At 46.9% G+C, this 27728-nt stretch overlaps 1 protein-coding gene and 1 long non-coding RNA gene across 11 annotated transcripts in view; one reads left to right on the forward strand and one right to left on the reverse strand.

Annotated features, from left to right (window-relative positions):
• Positions 1 to 12734, reverse strand: part of DCDC2C (doublecortin domain containing 2C) — a 5988712-nt gene extending 5975978 nt beyond the window's left edge. For 6 of the 9 annotated variants that reach the window (XM_078647853.1, XM_078647855.1, XM_078647851.1 and 3 more), the window contains exon 1: positions 12104 to 12733. In XM_078647853.1, the coding sequence (XP_078503979.1) occupies positions 12104 to 12465 (362 nt within the window). In that variant the 5' untranslated portion in view covers positions 12466 to 12733. Of the gene's footprint in view, positions 1 to 12103 lie in introns of all 9 variants that reach the window. The other 3 variants (XM_078647857.1, XM_078647852.1, XM_078647858.1) reach the window with 3 other exon arrangements.
• The window catches only part of LOC144762627 (uncharacterized), a 169913-nt gene continuing 154524 nt past the window's right edge, over positions 12340 to 27728 (forward strand). Inside the window, exon 1 of one of the 2 annotated variants that reach the window (XR_013596114.1) lies at positions 12340 to 12474. This is a non-coding gene — a long non-coding RNA (uncharacterized LOC144762627). Of the gene's footprint in view, positions 12475 to 12795; positions 13080 to 27728 lie in introns of those variants that run through there. The other variant, XR_013596115.1, reaches the window with a different exon arrangement.

The raw sequence follows: 27728 nt of genomic DNA on the forward strand, positions 1-27728 counted from the left end.
GTTACATCCCCAAGCACGCACAGCCCTACACGACATAACGATGGATGGGGGTCTTTTGGACATTTGGAGAGAACGGAATCCTAATTTGAGAGAGGGTACGTGTATATCAACTCATCACCAGGCGTGGTCGAGATTGGACTTCTGGTTGATATCGCGGGATGTAGCAGCTTGGACGGTGGAGGTCTCCCATATGGCACGGTCGCTGTCAGCTCACGTACCTTGTGTCCTCTGACTGTCCTTATCCGGGGCTCCTCCGCGTGCTTTTAACTGGCGGCTGCCTCAGCATGCACTATTAGATGAGGCATTCAAGGAGGAGATACGTTCGGATATTCAGTTGTACTTTGACACGAACACCGGTTCAGTGGACACTGAGGCCATTCTAGGGGATGCATTTAAGGTCGTCATAAGGGGACAATGTATTGCTAGGCAGGCGGGGGTGATCAAGACCATTAGAGGGACATTAGCTGGGTTGGAGAAAGAAATCAAAGACTTAGAGAGCCAGCTATATTTGCATACAGACCATATGATGGCAGGCCTTCTGAAAACTAAGCTACATGAATTTGAAGAAGCTAACAGGGAGGTGAAATTCCTAGGTAAAAATGCGGAGGCCAGGCGCTGCAGCGAGGGTGACAGGCCGGGACACACATTGGCAACTATGGTTAGGCCTACGAGAGATATCACATTTGTGCACGAGATCAAAAGTATAGATGAGGAGATTGTCAGGGGCCAGAACGGGGTGCTGACTGCATTTCATGACTTCTATTCTAGTTTATACAGAACAGCTGGGGCGTCGGACGTTGACAATATGTCGGAATTCCTAGAATCTATTGCACTTGCGTGGTTTAATGACAATCACAGATTATACATGGATTTGCCCATCACAAAAGAGGATGTGACATAAGTAATTAAAAGTCTTCCGATGAATAAGGCCCCAGGTCCGGATGGCCTTACAACGGCCGTTTATAAGGCATATGCTGAGGAGTTGGCGCCCAGATTACTTGCAGTATTTGAGGAGGCTTTGGAGGCGGAAATCTTGCCCCAATCCATGAGAGAGGCCATGATAAGTACACTACTAAAGCCAGACAAGGCAGAAAAAGAATTAGACTCCTATAAACCGTTGTCTCTGATAAATGTTGATATACTTAACCCGGAGGTGAATCTTGCTCCAGTGCTGCAGGAGTTTATAAGATTTGGGGGTTTTGCAGGCATATCCATAAATTGGACCAGGTCAGTGCTTTTCCCACCCACTGATGGTACGAGGGAGGTTTGTTCTGATGGGAAGCCACAGAGGTTAAATATTTGGGTGTGTGGCTAAGCAGGAACCTTCAGGACATTTGGAACCTGAATTTTGTCCGGGCCTATTCGTGGCTGGAGGGAAAGGTTGCTATTTGGTCTAAGCTGCCTCTATCTGCCTCTATCTGTGGCAGGTAGGGTGGCCCTGGCGAAGATGGTTATACTGCCCAAATTCCTGTATTTTTTTGTGAACGTGCCGATTTCTCTCACCAAACATTTCTTTGGGCTCCTGCGCTCGCAACTGTTATCCTTGATATGGGCGAATGGGCAAGCCAGGGTATCCTGGAACCTTCTGACCCTCCCCCTGACGCAGGGTGGATTGGGAGCCCCTGATATGCACCTATACGCCCTATGTGCGGAAGCTCAGTTTATTTATTTTTGGGTGCATGAGACTCCATTTCAACCTCATGTCGCGGTTGAGAGAGATGCGGTGACTCAGGTACCACTGGCTGTCGCTTTGTATCGGAGTGCGAGTCGTCCGAGAGAAGATGTTGACACTGCTGGAACATTACGCTGGGTGTGGCGTGAATTGCAGAAGAGGGCGGGTGTCCTGACGCTGTATGCGCCATCAATGATATTGGAGCATAACCCTATGCTGCCATGTATGGAGAGAGGTAATAGTAAGTCACTACTTATCGCAATGACGTTGAATACGTTTGCTGATCTTTACCCTGACTGCACTTTCCGACCTCCTCCTCTAGATGCGGACGACCATGTGGTGCCGTTTGCAGAATTTTTTTTATATCACTAGATACACACTGCGTGTCATGCGCTGTATCTGGGCTTTCCCGAGGCCCCCCCCCCCGACGATGCTCGCACTGGGAAATGTTCTTAAAACGCAGTCGTATAGAAAACTGGTCACAAGGCTCTACACGGTCATGCAATCTGAATGTCCGATTCTGAAGCCCAAGTCCATGGAGCTTTGGAATAGTGAATTAAACCTGCAGATGACGGAGGAACAATGGGATGATTGTTGTGGTCAATTATCTGTTTTATCCCCGAACTATCGCCTGAGATTGATACATTTCAAATTCCTACACAGATATTACCGAACGCCAATTAGCCTGCACCGTATGCGTTTAAGGGAGGATGCGAGATGTTGGAGATGTGGATATGAGCAGGCTGCTTTTGTACATGTGGCTTGGGAATGCCCGCATTTACAATTGTTTTGGGGTGAGATAATTCATGCAGTCAATCAAATAATCGGTAGGGATGATCCACCTTCCCCAATGCTGGGACTTTTAGGATACGTGCGTGACACGATACCTAAACGACGTAAGTTAAATGCCCTTCTGCTACTCTATGCCCCTAGACAGGTTGCTCTCCGTTGGGGTAGGAGGCGGGTCCCAGACTTCAAGAGTTGGTTAACAGATGTGACTTATTGGCACACTCAACTAGAGCTATTCTGGGATCAGATGCCTTCCGCGTCCCGTCCGACTGATATATGGGGGCCCTTTTTTTGACTGGGCAAGGTTGAATACTAGCCAGGCTGCACAGGATGAGGATTCTGCAGGTCACGATGTGGGGCTAGCTGAAATGTAAAACTGATATGTATGTAAATGTACGGCGATGTCATGGGAATGCCCAAATTATGGTTTATTTACTGCTCTGTATCTGTAATATGCGGTCTGTCACGAGCCAATGTGATGAACGGTTTGCATTGCTTGTCAATGACCTTACCGAGAGTAGGATTTTATGTTTTTCTCTGCAAATGAAGGGAAGAATGTCTTGAAATCTTGGATTAAAGTACCTACAGATTTTTACTGAAACCATGGAGCACAATTCTACAGATATTTTAACATTTATACCAGTAATACTTTAGTTAGCTTGCCTGAGTAAGTCATGGAGATCATCCCAAGCATGCACAGCTGAGTTACGAACCAGATAAGTGCACCTAGGTGACGCAACACTTACTTTAACTCAGCATGCTGACGGAACTAGTACTTATTTGTACCACGTTGACAAGACATGAGATTCATACGGTTGCACCCAAGGGTTTCATCTTAGGCATAAACCTTTCGAAGAAATTCTCTGCCAGTCATATTAAGAATCACGCTCCTGTTTTTACAATGTGTGCTACAGCATGGCACACCACAGTCAATTAAACTTTCAAACAGAAGATGAAAAAGATAATGAATGTTCTGACTGAACTGTGGACCTTCAGAATAAATTTTAGTTGACCTGTACAATAAAGCAGGAATCTGAACTTGACGATCATCATACCAACCTCCTTCTCCTAAGAAAAAGAGAAGTTGAAAGCAATGGGCTTCAAAAGATATTTCTTCTTCTTTTGCCTGCCTCATTTGATATAATTCTATAACATCACACATGAAATCTCTAAAGTGTAGAGGGTGAGTACTTAAATGTTCAAACTGACCACTCTCTGTAGAATTTGAAGGGTGTGTGCGTAGTGAAGTTAGATGATTAGTCTACATCTAGAACTTTGTAAAAGAAAATGTACTTTTAAATATGATTTCTTTGCCTTATCAATCCTTATATATTCCAGCCAAATGTTTTTAATCTTGGTTGGCACACTGTGGATTAGAATCGCTAGTGGTTCTTCTACTTTTCAATCTACCCCAGGAGTTTCAATATTCTCCTTCAGGTCTAGTGGAAGATATACACCTTTGCCCTCAAGCCTTTCACGAACTCTAGTAGAGGCAATTGTGTAGTTTTCGTCTGTATACATTATATAGCTTGGAAATTAGAAATATGGCAGTCCATCGTTAACAACGTGAATGCAGTCGGTGTGTTGAGGAGGTCGATGGAGGAGGTCAAGAGGTGCTGGCATGATGTGCAAACCCAAACCAAACAGAAACTCCCTGCCAACAGGAAAGCAGCAAAGGTAACTGGAGGTGAGAGTCCTGCGCCACAGGAGGAGCTGGATGATCTTGAGGAAACGGTGGCCACAGTCACCAGTGCGGAGACGGTGTAAGGAGTTGGGAGCCCAGGCACAGCTCGATATGACCTGACCCAACAGCAACAGGGTGAGTAAAGACCAGTGCTTGGGGAGACGGAGGGAGATGGGCACAATGGCACACATGCACAAACATGTGTAGCACACTGCACACCCACAATGATTGTGGAACATGTCCCTGATACCCTTGACACACTGCAGCACACTTAGAAACACCAAGTAGGCCCCCGTCCACTATGTGCACAAAGGGGCTCCCCTCCCTATCACCAATCCCACAACCTACCCATGCACATGTGCTGAATCTAGAAAAGCAGCGACTCTGTGAGCCACACTGACAATGCAAGTGACACTGCATGACCGATAGCATGGCTGCAGCCAAAATACATGACATGGTGCACAACACTGAGGTGGCCCAGTGTGGATCACATCCCCAAAGTAGCAGGTCACACTCTGACACATCCACATGCACAGACAACCCCTGACGTCAACAACACATCTGCAGACAAACAATGCACAAGAGTACAAAAACCGTCCAAGAGCACAAATGCCCCAAGCCCTCCACACCTCAGCACCCGAGAAGCACACAAGTCAAAGGCACACCGCCTCAAAGGGATAAGAGTCAGCTAAATCAGAGCTGCAGATGCGACTCTCCAACAATGCAGCACACACACATATCTATCACAGCACATCAACATAGACGACAATGTGGAACAAAGTGCAACACTTACACCACAGGACAGAGGACACAACTGGTGCTGCTTGTGCGTAGAAACTGGCCAATCACATATGGCATTGCATGAAAGTGTGGGATGATAATGTACGAGTACAACCGCATATCCATCATGTAGTCGAAATGTCCACTGTCCCCCCATCAAATAGCCAGCTTCTCCTAAACAGTCACAATGTACATTGTCATGCTGTCTGTCTGGAAAAATGTACAATGCGTCAACATACATGGGACACACGGTTAACCTGCATCTCCCCTTTACAATGCAGAGAGACAATCAACACCTCCTGCAGAGCACACCAGACATCCTTTCAGTGATGATGAAGAGGACCCCCTTGTCATCTGCTCCGACACCCTCTAACGGTTCATAGACAGCCTCGGCACTCCACCTCCAGGAGCAGGTCAGCCCAGCTGCATCGAAGTGACCCCACCTCCTGCACAGACCACACAGCAGGAAGCACACACACCACCACGGCTGTCTCCCAGGATCCCAACGACCAACACATGGCCTTCCAACGCTGTGTGTTAGGGTGCCAGGAGGAGATGTCTAACCAGCTGCAGGTGGGGTTCGACCTCATGGCAGCCAAACTAGATGCCAAACATGGGTGTCTGACTCCCATTAGGAACCACATACAGTCCCTAACGGACACCCACTGTCCGCTCCATGCTCTCCACCAATACTTGGCTGACATCGCTGGGGCCATTACTCGGATACTGTCAGTCAGATAGGCTCCAGCAACGACAGAACAGATTTGGCGGAGATGCGGAGGACAATGGAGACCATGGAGCCGATGCAGGCTGGAAGTATGGCTACCACGGCTGAACACCAGCAAGATGTAGCTGGGATCTTACATGCCCTGCAGATCCTCATCTTGCCATTGCTGCCACAGAGCCTGTACCAGATAGCTGCTGCAGGAACTTCGACACACACATCTCCGCCCCCTGATGTGTTATTGGCACACAGTAATGCAGCCATACCCCCTCCGCCCCCTGATGTGTCAGTGGCACACAGTGATGCAGCCAAAACACCACCAGAGACACCTGACACACCGGACAACAAAGACATATCAGAAGAGTAAAATGTGGATGGTAATGACTGTGAGGTTGGAGGTAGTAGCATCCATCCCCGCCACATGGCCTGCCCCTGCCTGGTTCAATCCTATGCATCATGCTCTGGAACAACACCTCCCACTGTCCCCCGTAACACTCTGCGACATTCACCTGGACCCCGACATGGACTGCCATATCTGCTCTGGTTACCAATGAAACAGCAATCCGGCTGCGGACTGAACTCTTCCTCTTCTGATTAACTTTTCATTCCCCCAAGGACTCTGGTTGGCACACTACTGGGCAACCATGTAATGTGGGCTTGGCATGGCCATGTACTGCTCCAGCTCCGACACTCCACAGAATGTGAATAAAACATTCCAAATCACACAGATGTGTCATGTCTATGTTCACTCAAGTATAAAAGGATGGATGAATGTTGGGAAATTGATTGCACTAAAAGGTACACCCTGGTAAAGGACATCAATGTGCATGCTTGACCCTGACCCACATGGCCAACTAGATGACTGTGAAGGTGTGAACTAGCTGTGGCCTCATTGTACATGAACAACAATCTTGCAACCCCCCAATGTAGCCTCACGTCCATGTATTAAATAGGGCTGCGTGTAGAAATGTCAAATTCTGTAGCAGGCCTGAAGTAGTGTCCCCCATCACATCCGTCACTCACCCAAAAACACGCCCCCGATTCCAAACAATTCGGAGCTTTGCGGCAGCCATTTCTGCCCGACCGCATCCGGCCCTTGCATCCATCCGCTACTCCGTAGAGTCATAGGGTCGTTTTCTACCAGGATCCTCTCGACATTTTCAATTGAGAAGAAATGGTGGAGTGGAGTTAATGCGAGAACATACACCCTACCGCCTACAAATCACACGCACATTGCCCCTTTGCCCTCAATTGACGTGTTAGGGCAGAAAAGCTACAGACAAAGCGCCGACTAGCGAGCGGAGCGGGACCCAGGCGAGCTGGCATCCCCAGGCAGAGCGAGGAGGCGGCGGCAGGCACAGTATGGCGAAGGCGAAGCAGAAAGAGCGGGGGCGCGGTCCCAGGCATTGCCGCGCAGAGGGGTCACGCGGGGTTGTGGCGGTGGCGCCCAAGAGTCCCCTGGTCAGTCCAGGCAAGAGCTTCAAGGCGACACCGCTCAAGACCCCGTCCTGTAACGTTGCAGAGTGTCCTGCAGCCAAGAGCCGTCCTCCCCCCAAAGTGCGGACACCACCAGACTCCAAAACACAGAAGTCTCCGGCTAAGTCCCAGGCGAACCCTGCGAAGATCAAGTCCCCTCCGCCGAAGTCCGAGGCGACACCGGCGTAGGTGAAGCCCCCTCCGGTGAAGCCCCAGAGCACTTCGGTGAAGCCCAAGTCGCCTGCAGCGGCAAAGTCCCGGCTGCCATTGGCGAAGTCTTGGCCACCCCCCATGATCCAGACACCCCCTCCTACCAAGACCCCCTCGCCGGCGACGTCCCAGTCACCACCGCCCGCGATGCCCCAGTCCCCACCTCCTGCCAAGTCCAAGCCTCCTGCCCCCGTGAAACCTCAGTCCCCTACCCCGAGCAAAAATCGCCCTCCACCTCGGGTCAGGTCGCCCCCACCTACAAAGCCATCGCACACTGTCGAAAAATGACCACGGTGCACATTTAAGTCGCAGACAGTAGGAAGTTCAAAAAACAATAGAGAGGCTTTTTTTCCTAAGAGCTGCACCATGTTTTCGAACTCTCAAAGCATATTTCTTCTTCTTCGTAGGGGGATAGCCATTGTAATATAAATATTATGTAGTACAAATACATGCGTAATGCCGTTATCCTTTCTCGGGCCAATCTCTATGCAATCTTTGGCGAGGGACATCACGAGTCACGACTCATGAAGCATAATCTAATAGTTAAGTTGTTGCGTCATTGAGAATTTGCAGCCACATAGCAAAGCAGTCTCGCGCGACAGCGGCACGAGGCCCGTGCACGAAGGAAATAGCTGTTGTTCGACGCCCGATAGAAGGGATATGCAAGTGAGTGAGACATGCCCGCAAGCAGAGAGACATAATTATAGCATTTAGGTGTAGTCAACGATCTAGAAACACGCAAGCTGGGCTTAGAGTGAGTTGGGGCAATAAATGCGAAAAGAATGTGGCTTCAACTGCCGGATGGAAGTTTTGCTCGAATGCTTGTCAGAAGCAAAAATTGAGCGGAGTAATATAATGATATAGATACACTTGACAGTCATTGTTTTTATGAAAACTATATATTTGGACGTAAGGGGACGAACACTAGTAATACATCAGATAATTTAATCAATGAAATGGGAATTGTTTTATTACATGCTAAATGTCATATGCGTTTGTTTAAATTAAGAGGATTGTAATTGTAAAGAAGAAACCATACATATATTAATGCAATGTTTTGTTACTATTGACTTTCAGTTACCCCCGACAAAGGGCTATAAATAGCCCGAAATGCATCGGGTTGAAATAAAGATTCGCTGCTTTGAACTATTGTTTGTATGGGATCGTATTTCCAAGGAGGCCTGGATGGGCACATGTTAATACGTGAAGTTTCCTAAATACAATTTGTTTAACATGTGGATAAATTTCGAAAAAAAGAGAAAGAATGGCAACATAATGGTGAAAAAAGGACGAATATAATGAAGGTGTAAAAGGATGATAAATTGGTTGGATTTGATATCCACAAATATGCTGTGCGTCTGGGAGTGGAGCAGTGTTGAAGCGCTCCCCACATGGCTTTTCTTAATGATCTGAACTGAAGCATGTAGCCAGAAAGCATGTTCCATCATGGCGTCAGACGACTGTATTGGTGTCAGCAGTGTCGAGTCAGGTGTGAAAGATGTAAGCTTCTCGTAGGGCGAGCCGAGCATCTACGAGTTATTCTGAGGTTGTCATTCAAGTCTGCCCTCTAAATGAAGCCCCTAGTTTCTATAGGAGTGCTTTGACAATACTGTGTTATGCTGTGTCAGATTAGCATACCTCTACAGCACCCCGGGGTAAACGTTCTCTGCTTGCTATTTCTACTTCTGGCAAATCAAATGCACAAATTAAGCAACTTGATTGTTGAACTGCAATTAAATAGAATCTTTGGCCTCCCAATCTCCACAAACTTGTAATCTTGTATCTGGACACATTAGGAGTGCTTAGAAACAGACGTGGCTAATGTAGCAAGAGCTATAAACAAGCATTTACAATGCAATGGTCTCGGCATTATTAAAGGTAGAGCTATTGGCATTGCTCATGACATTTTTTTTACATTTTTTTTTTAAAACATAAATAAATGGTATTGTCATTTAAAATGGCAATAGGTGAGCATTAGACAGTAGTAGAGAGTATTCCCGGACACTGAGCCACACACACATACACAGATAGAGCCGCGCACACACACACAGGCGGCTCAGTCTGTGTGTGTGTGTGCGTGGCTCTGTCTACGTGTATGTGAGTGGCTCTGTCTGTGTGTGTGCGTGGCTCTGTCTGTGTGTGTGCGTGGCTCTGTCTGTGTGTGTGTGCGTGGCTCTGTCTGTGTGTGTGTGCGTGGCTCTGTCTGTGTGCGTGGCTCTATGTCCGTGAATACTCTCTACTGCTCTCTAATGCTCATCTATTGCCATTGTAAATGACAATACCATTTATTTATATATATTTTTTAAAAATGAAAAAAATGTTATGAGCAATGCCAATAGCTCTACCTTTAATAATGCCGAGACCATTGCATTGTAAATGCTTGTTTACGTATGTGTCAAGGCCATCCCATGCAGGTGTACCTCAAGGAGGGATAACTGTGTGTGGGGTGTGGACACATTGGTCTTTTATTAGCGCAGTTCATGGGGTGGGAGTCGTCAAAATCTGGTATGGTATCTCACTCAGGGGGTGCCAGCCGCATTCGAGACCGAGGTCGGAGGTTCAGATGTACTTCCGCCTTGTGTATTGAGACAAAGGAGCTTTCATACTTAATGTTAGTCTCACTACTGCTTGCATTTTTTAAATGAGATGTGGCCTTCGCGCTGCAAGTGATGCTAGGCCTTAGACTTAGGGTGCACCAATAGCGATACACACGCAACAGTTGGCATGTATGAGCCAAAAGCCTGATTGGCCTTGCGCTCCTTGTACAATCTCTCTCTTTCTCTCTCTCTTCCCCTCTCTCTCTCCCTCTGTCCCCCTCTCTCTCTCTGCCCCTCTCTCTGTCCCCCTCCTTCTCTCTCTCTTTCTCTCTCTCTGTCCTTTGATAAGTGCCTGACACACCTTCTTATCTTGAATTTTGTCTTGCAGGCTGTGACTTACAGATTGTCCAGGTATGACCCGCCATGACTCTTCCAAATAGTTGTTTAGAGTCAAATTTGATTGTGGTATTTTGTTTGGACTTTCAATGGTGAATAACCCGTTCGATGCTGATGATGGAACCGCTCCGTCATCAGCTGCGGTGGCGCTGTGCTGATGAAGGAGCGGTTCCGTCATGGCCCCGCCGCCGCAACTGCGCGGCGCTGATTTCGCGCCTGCGCGGCGCGTTTTATTGAGTGGGCGGGGCCATGACGGAACCACTCCGTCATGAGCACAGCCCAACCGCGGCTTTTGACGGAGCGGGTCCTTCACCAGAATGCGGCCGCCCCGCCCCCTTAGCGCTGCGGCGGAATAGCCGCTGCAGCGATGCGGTTAAATGATTCTCCTTTTTCTGCCCACACATGAACATTAATTGTTGTAATTGTGCGACATCAGGAGAATGATTTTGTTCATGATTTCGTGAAGTTGATGTGCAATATCTTGGTCTGGGGGGTGGGGGGACGGTGCCCGGGGTAGTGCCCCAGGGGTGGGTCCAGGGAGGTGGAGGGGGCATTGGCAGTGGGTGTTATGGCCCTCTTCGGTGTCCAAGCTGCAGGATCGTTGGCTCCATGGCATCTGTTGTTCTTCAGGTGTGGCTCTGGCGGGGCTCCCCGTTATGGTGCAGGTTGTCGTCAGACTTTACACCAGGTAAGAGTAGGTGTTAAGTTCCTGCTGCTAACGCACCTTATTGCCTGTTTTGTTATCTTATCGCAAATCTGGCTGGTCGTTGAGAATGTTGTGAGGTGGTGCTGTTGCAGCTTTTTGCACTGGAACGCCTACTCTGCATATCATTAATATTAGTTGCTGGGGTCATCTGTGGCGATGTTTTTTGCAGCTGCTATCGAAAGGTAAACGGGTGATATGGGCTGTTAGCACCAGTTTGTGAATGGGGCGATAAATTTATTGTGACTTTGGCTGCGATAAAGTGACGCTAATTTAGCGATAATTCCTTGAGCATATGCCCCAACATGCGGTAGGTTTGACATATAAAGACTTTGGGTGGGGTAAGCCATGATGCATAGTCGGGTAGAGAGATCAGCTGTAAACCAGTATGGCAGACTGAACGTTCACGGAAGGTGATGACAGTCGGCTGATAAGAACCAAATTGAACAACAATCTGGCTAACCAGATATCTGAGGGATGGAGAGCAGAAACAATGGATAAGGACTAAGGGGGAAGTGTGGTATGCTCGTAGTATAGTTAGGGGAGTCGAGAGTTTAGGAGGGAGAAGAGGCCCTCATTCAATTAAGAACCCAAAATGCGTAAACAAGTTAACCTGATACATCCCATCAATGCCTTACAAAAAAAACGTATTCTGCATGTACAATAAACAAGACTAGTGAGAAAATAAATACAAAAGAGAAACAAACGGGCAACTATAAAATAAACATTACTTTACCCTCTTCCTTTTTTAACTAACAGAATTTAGTATGCTGGGATTTTTAACAAAACTACAAGTCACAGAATGCAACGCACTATTGTTTTAATAGCCAGGCCAGACAGCGGGTCCATGCCTGACGACGGGACACTTGAAACCTTAACCTAGGAGTTTTGGTGAAATACACCAGCCATAATTTGACTTGCTGCTTCTGCACTGTTGACCACATCAGACGGTAACCTTGAGTTGCATGTTGGATAGGGGACAACCATCTTTGATACAGTTTAAATACAAACAATTAGGCGAAACAAAAAGCTTTGAAGAACACATTTTGTCCCAACCATCTTCGACGAAGTTAATTTAAACAATTAGGAAAAAACAAGCTCTGAAGAACAACATGTAGCTCGTCTCACTTACTCTATCTTCTTGAAGCACTCCTTGCCTGCCGCTACCACACGCTGGCCCTGCTTCAGTTCTTCCAGTTTGCGCACGCGGCTTCCATGGCGAGGGGTATAGATGCGCTGCGCAGCGCCCAGGTCTAGCGGCACGCGTCTTGTCACCTCCACCAGGAAGTGTTCAAAAGTGGGTATATGGCGCTTGTTCACCACGAATTTACGGCCAACAAAAAAGGGGTCGCCGTTGCGGTGCACAAAGACAGTCTTCGCTGGTGTTAACTGGGAGCTGTGTTGACGATAGTAGTGGTGTATTCCCGGCGTCTCGGGTGGCAGATAGCAGTAGGAGGTCGTGAAAGGTGTTTCGTCGACGGAGAATGCCCGCATACCCGCCAGGTAGATGAATGCCTTAGAATAATTTGCTGAGGAAATTCTATTTACGACAAATCGAGAAAAAATTGTTAGGGACGAAAAGTCTGCGACTCGCTCTAAATTCACGGGAACAACGTGACGTCTTATAATGGGGGGAAATGAAAGTTACGTTACATGTCGCACGTCTCTTGGTAGCTTTCCGTGGCATATTACTGCGAGCCGGGGCCTTTTTCCAGGAGGATGCGGGACACGGAAGCGAGCGGCCAAGCCGCTTGGCCCGCATGGCACTGGCAGTCATTGTTCTAATGTGACGTCGACACGCAGTTGCTGTGTTACCGGGTGAGAGGAGAGCTGGCGTCATACAGTCACCCTTGTAATGCTGTATCTTTCAAAATTATTTTTGGGGTTATTCTTTTTTATTAAACTTGAATAAAAGCACATTATATTAGTAACGTAACCATTAAGGGAAAACTTGAAGAGTAGCGCAGTACTACATTCCGGCGATACGTTCATGAGAAGCAGAACAACGTTACGCGAAGCAAACTTGCTCGGGTAGTTATACACTGCAAGGGCGTAGGAAGGAACTGTGGGGGATGCGGAGGATTTACCCCCCCCCCCTGAGATTTGAGGTGAGGGAACACGGGGGGGTGGGGGCAACAAACGACCCTGAAGTTTACACAGAGACAGCTATGCAGTCAAAGTTTACACAGAGACAGCTATGCAGTCAATGTTTAAACTTCATTTGTTTTTAAGTGCTTTAAAAGCATGGGGACTGAAAAACGAATTATGTTTACACAGGCTGCTGACAAACAGTGATTTATGTTTCATGTTTGAGTTTATGATTTACAGGTCGATGCATTGCGAATTACGCAAATTATTGTTTATGGTTTTGATATTCGATAAAGATAAGGCCGCAATGTGGACCAGTGATGTGCCATATGCTTTTTTTAAAACATTTTTTAATTTCTTTATTGGTTCCAGGCAACATCAATCATAGCATCCTCTACATTATGTCATACTCATGTTACAGTATAAGATTAAACCCCATAGTATACATTCATAGTCGTGTGGTTCTTTTTTTTTTTCCCTGTATCCAGGGGGATCACATATCTTTGTCAGCATCACTTAGGTTACTCGACTTCTCTTCTAGAATCCATTAAACGTACCTCCATACAATTTACTTTTTTGCACATTTCTGAATCACATTTCCAAACAAAACCTCTGGTCCCCTCCTGCCCGGAGACTAATGGGATTTTCATATATTCTACTGTCCCACTATTTACCATGATATTTCCTAACTGTCTGCCGTCTGCTCGTGCATTTTGGCGATATTGTATCAGGGGTTCCCAGTAGTCTCTAGGTCTGGATGCTTGCGGTAGTTCTTCCACATAGACCTCTAAGGTGTCTCTACAGAATGACATGTCCTTGAGCCTGTCTCTGAATCTGGGAGGGTGTTTACTACCCCATCTGATGGCAACCCAACGTTTTGCTAGTAGAAGCGATACAGCCAAAAATCTCCGTCTTTTTACAGGTGTCAACTTATATATACCGAATAAGCATACCAGTGGTGCATTTGGTATTCTTTCGGATAACATGGTTGTGAGTGCTCCTGTGACCTCCTCCCAGTATTTATGTACCTGTGGACAGGCCCATGCCGTATGTAAGAAGTCTGCTCGTAGATTCTCACACTTATCATTTGGTCGAAGGCGGAATGCGTGTAATTTGGTCGGGGTATAATAAAATTGATGTAAAAATTTAAAGTGTACTATGCGTAAATTAGACTTTGGTGTCATTAGTTTCAACTGCATACAACTATATTCTCAATCTTGTTCGCTTATAGTGTCTCCTAGCATCTGTTCCCATTTAGTAAGCGATCTGTTCTCAGGCCCTCCTTGCTCTGATTGTGACGTGTTTTAAAAGCGGTTGATCAACTTCCGGTGGCTAGGTGCAATTATCAGTGTTTGCAGGGCTTGCAATGTGGGTGGTTCCTCCGGAAATGAGTCATATAGTTCTCTCATCGCCGTCTTTAAACGCATATGGGCAAACAGCTTCATGGGTGTGTAGTGTGTGCTCAGCGATGGGTCCTCCCTCTGAATAAACCTTCCAATGTGGGAATACATCTGCCATAGTATGTCATTTCATCTCCTCTAGCAGCTGTAACATCCCCTTTTCCTGCGTGACCGACAGCTTCGGATGGTGCGCTATAGGGAGTGACGGTGCATAGACTGGAAGTTTCTCGGCACGATTTGCTAGCATATACCAGGCTCTCGAGGTACAGTGTACTGTTTGAATCCTATCACTGTGGGTAAACGACTTAGGGTCCGATATATAGGCTGTCTAGTGCCATATGCTTTACCTAAAAAAAGTGTTATAAGCAACAAGCTGAACATGTTAATGACTGCCCCGGTTACTTACCGATAATCTTCGTTACTCCGAGTATTGTTTTCCTTGCCACATGAGTTACGTAGTGAACTTTAGCTCCACATGACAACCCTCTGGAGCAAATTAGCATCCCATCCCTCCCCAACATGGTCAACCACCGTCACCCTTGACTCAGTATAAGAGGAGGGTCGACCCATCCCACTTCCTGTAGTACTACCAAGTCCCAAGAACTACATGAAGCCGATAGCCAAACAATCATAAGAATTTGTATAGCGCGCTACTCACCCGTAAGGGTCTCAAGGCGCTGGGGGGGGGTCGCTATTGCTCGAACTGCCAGGTCTTGAGTTGTTTCCTGAAGGAGAGGTGATCCAGGGTCAGCCGTAGGTGAGTGGGGAGGGAGTCCCATGTCTTGGCTGCCAGGTAGGAGAAGGATCTTCCTCCGACGGTGGACTTCCAAGTTCGTGGGATGGAGGCGAGGGCGAGGCTGGCGGATCGGAGCTGGCGGGTGGGTGTGTAGAAAGAGAGGCGGCTGTTGAGGTACTTAGGGCCCATGTCGTGGAGAGCCTTGTGTGCGTGGGTGAGGAGTCTGAACGTGATCCTCTTGTTGACGGGGAGCCAGTGCAGGTCTTTCAGGTGGGCTGAGATGTGGCTGCGGCGAGGGATGTCCAGGATGAGTCGTGCTGAGGCGTTCTGAATGCGCTGGAGTCTTTTCTGGAGTTTGGCTGTGGTTCCAGCGTAGAGGGTGTTTCCGTAGTCCAGACGGCTGGTGACGAGGGCCTGGGTGGCAGTCTTCCTGGTTTCTGTGGGGATCCATCGGAAGATCTTTCGGAGCATGCGCAGGGTGTTGAAGCAGGATGATGAGACTGCGTTCACTTGCTTGGTCATCATGAGGGAGGAGTCCAGGATGAAGCCCAGGTTGCGTGCGTGGTCCGTTGGTTTGGGTGCGCTGCCCAGGGCAGGGGGCCACCAGGAGTCGTCCCACGCGGAGGGAGATGGTCCGAGGATGAGGACTTCCGTCTTGTCTGAGTTCAGTTTCAGACGGCTGATCTTCATCCATTCTGCAACGTCTCTCATTCCTTCCTGGAGGTTGGCTTTGGCGGTGGTGGGGTCGTTGATGAGGGAGAGGATAATCTGGGTGTCGTCGGCGTAGGAGATGAAGTTGAGGTTGTGTCGGCGGGCGATGGCTGCGAGAGGGCTCATGTAGACGTTGAAGAGGGTTGGGCGGAATGAGGATCCTTGCAGGACGCCGCAGATGACTTCGGTGGCCGCGGATCGGGACGGGGGAGGCGGACTCTCTGGGTTCTTCCGCCGAGGAATGAGATGATCCACTCCAGGGCCGCTTCTTGGATTCCTGTGTTGCTGAGGCGCTGTATCAGGGTGTGGTGGCAGACGGTGTCGAAGGCTGCTGAGAGGTCCAGGAGGATGAGGGCAGCCGTTTCTCCGTTGTCGTGCAGGGACCTGATGTCGTCGGTGGCTGTGATGAGGGCGGTTTTGGTGCTGTGGTTTGCTCGGAAGTCGGACTGTGAGGGGTCAAGGGATCCATTGGTCTCGAGGAAGGCGGAGAGTTGTCTGTTGACGGTCTTCTCGATGACTTTGGCTGGAAAGGGGAGGAGCGAGATGGGTCGGAAGTTCTTCAGGTCCGTGGGGTCCGCGGTGGGTTTCTTGTGGAGGGCGCTCAGCTCGGCATGTTTCCCGCTCTCCGGGAAGGTGGCGGATGCGAAGGAGCTGTTGATGTTGTTCCGGAGTTGGGTTGCAATGATGGAGTCGGCTTTGTTGAAGATGTGGGGTGCGCATGGGTCGGTGGGGGAGCCGGAGTGGATGGTGTTCATCACATGGGTGGTGTCTTCGGTGTTGACAGGGGTCCAGGTGCAGAGGGTGGTGGTTGGGGGCGCTGGTTTGGCGGTAGGGTGCGTGGTTTGTGCGTCGAAGCTGTTGTGAATGTCGGTGATCTTGCGGTGGAAGAACGAGGTGAGAGCGTCGCAGAGGTCTTGCGAGGGAGTGATGTCGGTGTTGCAGGCGCTGGAATTGGAGAGCTCTTTGACGATGCTGAAGAGCTCCTTGCTGTTGTGGGTGTTGTTGTCCAGTCTTTCTTTGAATGCTGTCTTCTTGGTGGTGCGGATCAGCTGATGGTGTTTGCGGGTGGCGTTCTTGAGGGCGGTCATGTGTTCTGCTGTCTGGTCGTGGCACCAGGCTTTCTCGAGGGTGCGGCAGGTTTTCTTGGAGTTTTTGAGGTCGGTGGTAAACCATGAGGCTTTCCTGCTGCTGGGTCTGCTGGGAGGGTTCTTCAGTGGTGTGAGTTAGTCGGCGCAGTTGGTGAGCCACAGCGTGAGGTTGCGGGCTGCTTCGTCGGGGTCCGTCGTGTTGGTGGGCGGGTTCTGGCTGAGGGTGGTGGTGAGCTGGTCGGCGGTGATCTTGCTCCACCTTCTGCGGGGAACTTGTTGCGGGTGGTGGTGGGTTGTGGTTCTCCTGAAGTTGAAATGGACGCAGCTGTGATCTGTCCAGTGTAGTCCGGTGGAGTGGCTGAAGGAGATGTGCTTGCTGGAGGAGAAGACGGGGTCAAGCGTGTGGCCAGCGTAGTAGGTGGGGGTGTTCACCAGTTGCTTGAGTCCGAGGTTGGCGAGGTTGTCCAGCAGGGTGGTGGTGTTGTTGTCATTGTTGTTTTCCAGGTGGAAGTTGAGGTCCCCTAGGAGGATGTAGTCTGAGGAGATGAGGGCATGCGGGCTGATGAAGTCTGCGATGGCTTCGCTGAATTGTGTGCGTGGTCCCGGGGGTCTGTAGATGAGAGTGCCTCTGAGGGTGGTCTTGGGGTCGGTGTGGATCTGGAAGTGAAGATGCTCGGTGGCATTGAGGGTGTCATCGGAGTTGGTCGTGATGCGGATGGTGTTTCTGTGGACGATGGCGATGCCTCCTCCGGTTTCGTTGATGCGGTCCCTCAGGATGATTTTGTAGCCGTCCGGGATGGCTATGGCGATGTCGGGGGCTGAGGAGGCGTTCATCCAGGTTTCCGTGAGGAAGGCAACGTCTGGTGAGGTGGTGTTGAGGAGGTTCCAGAGTTCCACGGCGTGCCTATGGGCGGAGCGGGTGTTGAGCAGGATGCACTTGAGGTGGTTGTTGCTGGTGCTCGGCTTTGCGGGTGCGGTACCGGTTCGGAGGCAGGTGAATTTGCAAGCTTGGCAGGTGAAGAGTCCGTGTGTGTGCCTCGGGGTGGCTTGGTAGCAGGCGGCGTATCGGCCGACGTTGAGTGCGTGGAGGGTGGCTGCGTCGTAGGTCCGTCGGGTGCGCTGGCATCGTCGAGGACCAGGGGTCCTGGGCGCGGTCCAGGCACGGACGGGCGTAGACGGGCTTGCCTTTGGCGCATCTTCGGCGCACAATCGGCGCGCCCGCTGCGCGTACGCGCGGACTCTGCCATAAATAGAGAGTGGGAGGGAGGAGGGGCGAGGAGCAGCTGGGAGGCGGAAGCGGGGTGGCGAATGGGAAGGGGAGAGGGTCCTAGAGAAAAGGGGGTGGGCCGCAGGGGAGCAGCGGCGGGGAGCGGGGTGCAACGGCGGGAAACGACAAAAATCACTCAGTCAGGGGCACCACACGGGGAGAAAAACAACAACTGCTGGCACAGAGAGTGAACGAAAAACGGAGACACAGGAGTCACAGCCTCAGGGGCGGTGGCGAGCGGGCGGTGGTAGCAGGGAGACCGGGTGCACTCAGGAGGAGCCACGCGGCGGGTGGAGCGACCGGCTCTGACGAGGTCTGGTCAGGTCACCGCTCCCCGTCGCGTGGAAGCGCCTTAAATGTCCAGTGGGGGGGGAGGAGCAGCTGGGAGGCGGGAGCGGGGTGGCAAATGGGAAGGGGAGAGGGTCCAAGAGAAAGGGGGCGGGGCCGCAGGGGAGCAGCGGCAGGGAGCGGGGAGCGGGGTGCAACGGCGGGAAAAGCGGGAGACGACAAAAACAGAGAGGGAGGGTTGGAAACTCATGTGGCGAGGAAGACAATACTCAGATTAATGAAGATTACCGGTAAATAAAAGGGGCATTACCTCCTTGTAAGTCTTCCTCACCACCTGAGTTACGTAGTGAGCGCATACCGAAACCAAGCGGCTTCATTAAAATTCACAGGAAACCACAGACAACGGGATAAGGCAAAACAGGAGGCTGAAACCAAAAAATTAAAAGACCCACGCAGAAGGATCACCCAACAACACCCAGTAGCGAACCAGGAACATAAGCGTGGAGGACCAGGAAGCGGCCCCAGAGTAGAGATCTCGTTGAACGTGGCCAGGAGACAGACTGTGTTGGGTAGTTCCTATAAACCTATATAGAATCTGCGTCTTTAGACAACATACACTGCAGGATTGGTGTCCAGACTGATTCTAGACACCCCTACCTGGTATGTTATACTAGCTCACAGTGCCACTAGAAACCCATCATACCAAGGAGAGAATAGTTCTTGGCAACTATCGAACATGACAACCCTCATCCCTCAGGACTGTGGAAACAGTGCTACTTATTGCTCAGTCACTCAGGTTCACTTTGTCTCAGAGAGATACACAGAATAAATGGTGGGGACGTTTCTCAATAAGCATTTATTGAGCCAGCATCATTCTAGTGTAAAATAGGTGTGTTGAAACAACCATTAGACAGTAACAGATATAAATGATTATAAACACTAACAGAGTAAAAGGATGGTAGATTTCTACCATCGTGCTAAAACAATTAATACAGGCAAGTATAGAAAATTCATGACAGTAAAATGCGTACTCCTACGATGCGACCCTAACTAGATGTACCATGGTGTACCTAGCATGTATATGGGTGTAAAGCTAAGAATCCCTCTAGGATAAAGTTGAGCCCGTTACCTGAAGTGAGAGACTGTGGGAAACCGTCTTGGTCTCGAGATGGACACCCCGCAAGGGATGTCAGACCACTGCAAGCTGGAGTGTCTGCGCGCAGGAGCCTCAGCGTCTCGCGTCAGTGTGTCGGCATGGAAGTCCTTTTACTCCTCTGACTATCTCAGCAAGGTATGATGTATATATACCCAAAGTGGTACCCCCTGGGGATATAACTTGCTTTGTCATATCCGACTAGGATGATGAAAGGAATGTCCCTTGTACATAGTTGTTATGCAGGAGATGTTAGGCCTGCTCTTATTCCAAGAATCCTCATGGATAATGAATGAGGCTTAAGCTTTTTGGACAAAACCCTATGTCATCTTTGCATTATCCAAACTAGGTAAAAGGTCAGTACTAAGAACCGTTATGCGGTGTAATGGTAAGTGAGAAAATAGGTGAAAGGTTAGGTGACTACCTGAGCCTATATTGGGGTATCTATATGGAACATAACATCCACTCCTCATCCGGCTGGACGACATGCTGAAAATTATAATGTACGGCTAAATGTAGTATGCAAAATAAGTCCATTAAAAATAGTACTTAGCAAAGCCAAATATTATTGCATGTGATAAGTCTGTACTAAATATGTACGTAAATAGAATCCGAACAATGAGTGACTGAAATCCATGCAGTTTAGAAAAAGTGTCTTTTGTTTAAAATTCTAATTTTGGTTGTTTTTGAAAAAGGCCAAATTTTCCCAGCACGCGATGAGCCAAATGTTTGTGTCCTGGCTGGGAGTCGCAACATCACTGTTGCCTGCAATCACAAATGACGGGGTCTGCAACACCTTGCAGATCAGGTCAATTGAGCACAGATGTTCCTCCGTATTCACCACACCCGTTGCTGGGGATGTACTAGTGTCATCCAAGGCCTGAGTATTTGTTGAGGAGCCGGTATCCTTCCCGACAGGAGCTGAAGCATCCTTTGGTGGCTCTAAGAATGCAGACATCAACATTGAGATACCCTGAGGGCACTGCAGAACATGGGCCATTATCGGGTCCAGTAAAGCATCAACGTCCGGTGGCGCAATTGTTGGAAGTGTTAGACAGAGATCTAACAATCATTCGTGTCCGCAGAACTGGCATCGGAGAACATGCAAAATACAGTCGATCCAGACTGGTCTAAATGACAGGAACCAAGACTTGTTTATACGTAAACAAAAATTCCCAGGCATGCACGAACGTAACTAGCAAGTACACATGTAGATAGAATTATCTACAACAACATTAGGCAACTGCTTTCTCCAATAAAATTGGTTTTAATTTCTTTCAAGTATTCATAAAAAATTCATACGATAAAAATGTATTACAATGTTCAGAGTAAATGCAAACTTCATTGTAACTATACATGATTTGTCATGGTTAAAATTTCATTAGACATTATAAAAGCTGATGGTTTCCTGTCGACGGGTTTCGACACGTAAGTTGTGTCTTCTTCAGGACTGTACCATCGATATTCTGTAAAAATAATAATTATGGACATTTTTTACTTTATAGTTCTTTTCCTGGTGAAGCAGTTTTCAATCGTTTATAACATGTTCGTTGTACCGCTAGTCATTTTTTCATACATATTGATGTACCGCATTAATGCTCTAAATCTCTATAGTGAACCCAGTAACTGTGTCTATTATCTCTATAAACATAGGCATCTTCAAGGTAGAACATAAACATGCTTCAAAGGCTAATTGCAGTGTCAGCATTTGTTGTGTAACATCATCAAGATAGAGCATAAACATGCTTCATAGTTCTTCACATTGTTAGCATTTGTCATATACAATCCAGATTTTCTAGTTACTCTGGTCATTTGTTAAAAACTCAAAGATAAGCCTATGTCAGGACAGGCTGGCATGGGTGTATACTGTGCTGTACATATATTCCATTCAAAAACAGAAGGCCGGAATTACCCATGGAGGAATGACGTATAGGTCTGCACAGTCGTGGATGGAGTTCTACCGACTGTACAGAGTAAAACGTGGTAACACCCGAATGTGCAATCGGTGCACTACCCTGCAGGAAGGGTTATCCAGCGTAGCACTGCAAGGAATGCGCACTAATCTATTGGTGGATATGTGTTAGAAAGAATAACTCATGCATGTATACCTATATCTGCATATGTAAATTGATTCACACATATTAATCTTAGCCTATTCCTATTTAGGGGACAAATACTACAGAAGTATATCAAGACAGCTCGTCTATCCCCCATATAAAGTGATCGCTTTCTAATTCACTATTTTTACTCACACATACAAGTGTCTCACCTTCTAGTATGTCAAAAAATGGCGTAGATATATGATAGGTTTAGTTTTCTAAAGGCGGGTTACCCAACGAAGTACTCCAGTCACAGGGATATAAAGACACTTAATATCTGGAATGGTATAAAAACAAAGAGTATCATATAAAGTGTTCTAGTTTAATTAGGACGGCACAAATGCATTACATTTTGGCACTGGTGCATGTTACCTTGGATTCGGTGACTCGTGACTGGTTGCATGTGCTGTTATGATAATAGTTAAAATATCCTCTTTCCAGTCTATGATATATCAGAACGCTGGGCACGCTGTAGAACGCTCGTATTGCCGACCCTGAAGTTGAAAACATTGGCTGTTATAGCGTGTATTTACTTTTCCCTAATATTTAGATTAGAAAGCACAGCGATTCTTACCGACTTGGTTTTATTAGCCACACCTACTCAGAGGGTTCGGTATAACATGTGGATGGGCATTGACGGAAAGGAGTTCGTCCGTCTCGTGGCGGATAAGATGAAAGAACGCTCTGTGCGGAAACCGGCAGCTGTAAGAGTTGAGTAGTGATATCAGAGTAGTGATATCTCTAGCCTCCCCCCTTAAAATTAATGGGCATGTATACCGTGTAGACAATTCTTACCGGTAAACTTTCATAGATTTAGTTGATTGTCTGGAGCGGTGCAGCGTGTAGATTGATAGCGGTGACGTTTATCTGTATTATAAGGCAAGGGAAAGAGGGTGTTACCCAAACAGAGTTGCAAACTAATCTATTTGTGTGCGGAACAGTTAACGCTACTGACGCCTTTCTTCTCTTACCGTTATCCCAGGTCTGTGAACCGTGTATGCTGTCTTCCTTCGTTCGGTCAAGGTTTGAGTGTGTGACTACCCGGGCCTTTTATATAAACGGTCTAGCTATTGGTGGATGCAATCCATTTTGTTTAAAGGGATATAGCGTCTTTTGCAAGGCGACGGTCGTTCTCAGCCATAGACTTTAAACTTTTCGACGATAACACACGTATATGGTTGTAATTTATTTTCTCATGGAGCAAATATAGCGTTATTTATCTAACCCTTAAGGGGTTTTTTTGGGAACTTAATTTGTTTCTTTTATTTAATCGCGACATAAGTATTTTTTCCACATTGCGATCATTTTGTGGTGTGCATCAACAGGGGGGGTTTTTGGGCGGGGGGGTAGGGGGGGAGGGGAGGGGGGGGAAAGAAAAAGGGGTTCGGGTGGTATAAATGGAAGATAGAAGGGGGACACACTTCATCTTTAAATCCATCATGGATTTAAGACGAAATTCCCTCATAGATATCATTTGGCATTAGTTCGTATATCAGAAACAGTATTTGGGCTCCTAGACATCTCATTCGACAGTAGTTGTGTATTGGACTATTATTCCTGTTAGAGGATGGCATTTGACCATGGTAGATCATTATTCAGGCCTTGAGAAAATGTCTTAAGCGAAAAAATCCAGAAGACTTCTTTCTTCTTTCTTATTTTATCGCCGCCCGTATTATCGGGTGTGTGTATTTTCTCAAGAATACGCCATCTGATGTCAGTTGGGGCATGGCGATATTCTATGTAATGACTCACTAAGGGAGATGTTAGTTTCTGTGTCTTGATCGCTGATTTATGTTCCGTCAATCGTGTTTTGATCATACGGGCAGTTTCGCCAACATACCCTTTGTTGCACGGACATAAAATCAGATAGACAACATTGCTTGTCTTACAGGTCCAAAGTTCCCTTGCTGTTATTTTAAAATCATTATGTATTAGAGTATCTCCTGGGATGATTCCATCACAAGATAGGCATGTGCCACATCGAGAGGTGCCTTTGAAGGCATCAGTACCTGTTATTGACTTCTGTATAAAGGGGGTTCTTGCCATTGGGCTGTCAAACCGCGATCTGACTATCAGATCTTTCAGATTCTTATTTCGCCGATGCGCATACATCGGTTTGGCAAGTTTGGGTCTGGATGGATCTGTATTCAACAGGTGCCAGTTGGCATTGATAGTTTGTCTGATGGTGGCATTCAATGCGGTACAACGAACATGTTATAAACGATTGAAAACTGCTTCACCAGGAAAAGAACTATAAAGTAAAAAATGTCCATAATTATTATTTTTACAGAATATCGATGGTACAGTCCTGAAGAAGACACAACTTACGTGTCGAAACGCGTCGACAGGAAACCATCAGCTTTTATAATGTCTAATGAAATTTTAACCATGACAAATCATGTATAGTTACAATGAAGTTTGCATTTACTCTGAACATTGTAATACATTTTTATCGTATGAATTTTTTATGAATACTTGAAAGAAATTAAAACCAATTTTATTGGAGAAAGCAGTTGCCTAATGTTGTTGTAGATAATTCTATCTACATGTGTACTTGCTAGTTACGTTCGTGCATGCCTGGGAATTTTTGTTTACGTATATTCTCTACCCTGACCCAGGATTGCTATTCGCACCAGGGGGCTCCTATTACTTTACATAGAGGAACCAAGACTTGTTCAGTTCTCAAAGACGGGGTGTGCCCAGATGGATTACCATGCGATCACGGTATCTGCGCTCCAAAAGTGTTCTTTCCATATCCTTGGTGACTGGGATGTCCATTGCATAGCAGAACAATTACAATCAGGATACCTGCTATTAGAAACAGGATCAGCGGAAACCCTCCAAAAATGCTTCAGAATACGGAGTGTATGAAGTTGGGAATGACTTCGAGGATTGTCTGAAAGGTGCTTAACAGTCCAGAACCTATGGTCTTAAATAGGTGGACAATACCTGTCGTATCAGACATTTACCATTTCTGTGAAATTGAAAGGGCAGTTTGTTCGTACTAGTGCCTGTATGTCAGCCGAGGACCTTCCAACTTGGCGATCATAAATTCTCGGGCGGAGCTTAAGGGTACGGTTTGCTGTAGAAGCATGGCTTTCATTCGGCACAGAGTATCAAACCATATAAGGGAAACATTCAACAAAGGCCATAACGGGTCCTCCCTCACTGTATGGGTTGGTGGAAACAATACTTGCATAAAGCAAGTAACCCTGGAGCTTACAGTGACAAGATATACAATGCCTGGAGTATCCCACAACAACCTTGATCATTCGGCATCAAGTGGCTAACATTTGAAAGCAGCTTGAACATCAGATTAATCATGGCTTAAGGAGATCCTATCAAGTGACAGGATAAGTTAGCAACTGAACCATTACAGGCCAGTGAAGCAAGATATCCTGGCATTTGAGAGATCCGCTTAAGGAGTTCTCGCAGTTGGTACCTCTTAGGAACACTTCCATGTCCTTATTCCTACATCGAAATCTGTATGGTAATTTTCAAGATTCCTTGATGAATTCCCTACCCATTGCTTTATTTATACCTCCCTGTTCTTGTTCTAGGCAATATTGAAGCTGCTAAGTTGTGACCAGTAGTGTTATATGGCCATGGATTAACCATTCTGTGGATTGTGATTCTGCCACAGTAAAATGTAATTTATCAAGTTTTTCAATACACAGTATTGTACATTTTGCTAGCCTTTGTGCCCTGGTAATCTATTTTTCAGTTAGATTATATGCTAAAAATAGAGACGTACTGTTGATAATTCACCAAGGCACATAAGTAGCGCGCAATGATTGCAGCGTCCATCTTAATAACATAATAGAACATAGTTGAGATTGTCCGTGTTGTAGTATGGATGTCAATGTAGTCATACCATTGTCAACTACAGCAAATGCCTTTTCAACGTTAATTTTATCTATTTCATGAAGTCTTTCTGCAGCTTCTTGTTGAGAGATTTTCCAGAGTTCATTATAGACAGTATAATAGAAACGTTTCTGACATGGCTTTCGGGGACCTAGTAAAAAATCCCTTAAATCCACCTAATCTGAGAGTGAGGATAAGTGCTGTTTCACCTGGGACATTGTCGCAGTTTTTAGCCAATCAAGGCACAACTTCCCAACACTGTAGGATGACACTACCCCCGTATGTTCTTTTTGTACATATCGTGGGTCTGGCCTATGGATACTAAACTCTTCGGTTGTACCCCTAAATCTTGATTGATATCTGTTTTGTGTCAGTGGGCCAAACTAACCATCCCTTGGGGGTCTGAAGTATTGTACTGCATAATGTCATCTATTGTATCCCTTCCACATGTTGTAAAATTGATGTGTGAAGTTGTGGGAATCCGAGGTGTATTCAAATCCTTGTTCTTGGCTAGTCCAAAACAGGAAGATTGTTGCACAGTTTTATTCAGATATATTATTTGTTGCTGAATGAGACACGCTCTAAATAGTGCTTCTGTTTCCTGAACTTGCCCCTCCTTTTAACCCCAGACTGATTTTGTGTCTATATTGTCCTTCCCTAGGTCAAAATCCTGTTTAGACAGTTGGGCAATGCAGAATAAATCTGTGTGGTGCTAATCAGCATATTTTTCTGTGCAGGTGTAGGTGCAACCTTATAGTAATATGAGGTTGGGTCAGAAGTGTTAAGCCCTAAAAAATATGAAAATTTCTGTGCACACATTTTCAAACTAGCTTTTGGTGGTGTCGGGCAATGTTCCCATTGATGGTATCGGAAAATATTACGTGGGATACTGGATTTGTGTAAAAAGTTATGACCATATAGTTGGTAACGTTACGTGCTATAAAAGTCAGACGGATTGTTCCAAATCAGACAACATATTATTTACAGTTTCAAAATACCAATCATCAGAAAATGTAATGGAGGTAATGATATAATTTAGAGGATATTTTCAAAAAGTTCAGTGGAGCCAAATACATCATAATCAACCTTGTCCTAATCTATACCATCAGGAATTGGAACAGCTGTAACGTTCACGGAAAACAAGTCTCTTTGTTCACAGTGAGATGACCTAAGAGGTTTCAGGACCAAGTTCACATTGGAAACTGCAGAGCGTTCTGGGAGATAATTTACATTTATGAGTAAGCAAAAAACAGTCACTAGGCCAATCCCGAACAGAGAAAACAATATTCCAGTTATGATCCAGAGGTGGAGCCAGGGTGATACTAAGTAAGTCTTTTTCAGAAAGGTGTAGAATTCACAAATTTGTTGCTTACGGGAAACTGGAGCTGGCATTGTCTCAGGTTCACTGGGCTCAAGAGAGAAGATATCAAAATCGACGAAGTAGCCAGATGCAGTTCAATCTATCTTTGGTAGCTCAGCAGGTTGTCTTGAACTGGTACTTGTCTATGGTTGAGACATATTGATGTAGACTTCGGTGTTAGGTCGAATTGATATTTATCTTTCATTAGTAGGTTCAAGTTCTGGTTCCAGAGGAACAGTTCCATTTCATTATTGGAAATTCCATAATTTCTTATTGTTGATTCTTCAAATGTTAAGAGTCTTTCTGTCTGAACTTCCTGTATGATAGCGAGAAGAGAGCGTTGGCTACCTAGGAGCTCACGAGGCCTGCTATTCTGTATCGGCCACATAGTGTGGTTTGATCTGATCAATGGAAACAAATCTCTTTTCTTTTTTGCTGGCAAGAGGCGGAAGAAGTACTTTTCTTGTTCCTTCGACAGCAAGGGCAGGTACAGGCTTTCTGTATGATGGCCCAAATTCCTTCTTGTCCTCAAACTTTTCTCTGACCAGATCCCTGACTTTTGGGACCCAGACAGGTCTTGCCGTGACCACCGTTCCCTCTAGGCCGCGCGCGCGCACCTCCTCCCAAGTCAGCGCGCACCACCTAGCGTGGAGCGCGCACACAGGGCATCGCAAGAAGTTCGCGCCGCTTGCCGCTTTTAAAA

The sequence above is a fragment of the Lissotriton helveticus genome, chromosome 6 (genome assembly GCF_964261635.1).
Source record: "Lissotriton helveticus chromosome 6, aLisHel1.1, whole genome shotgun sequence".
In the NCBI taxonomy this organism is placed as follows: Eukaryota; Metazoa; Chordata; class Amphibia; order Caudata; family Salamandridae; genus Lissotriton; species Lissotriton helveticus.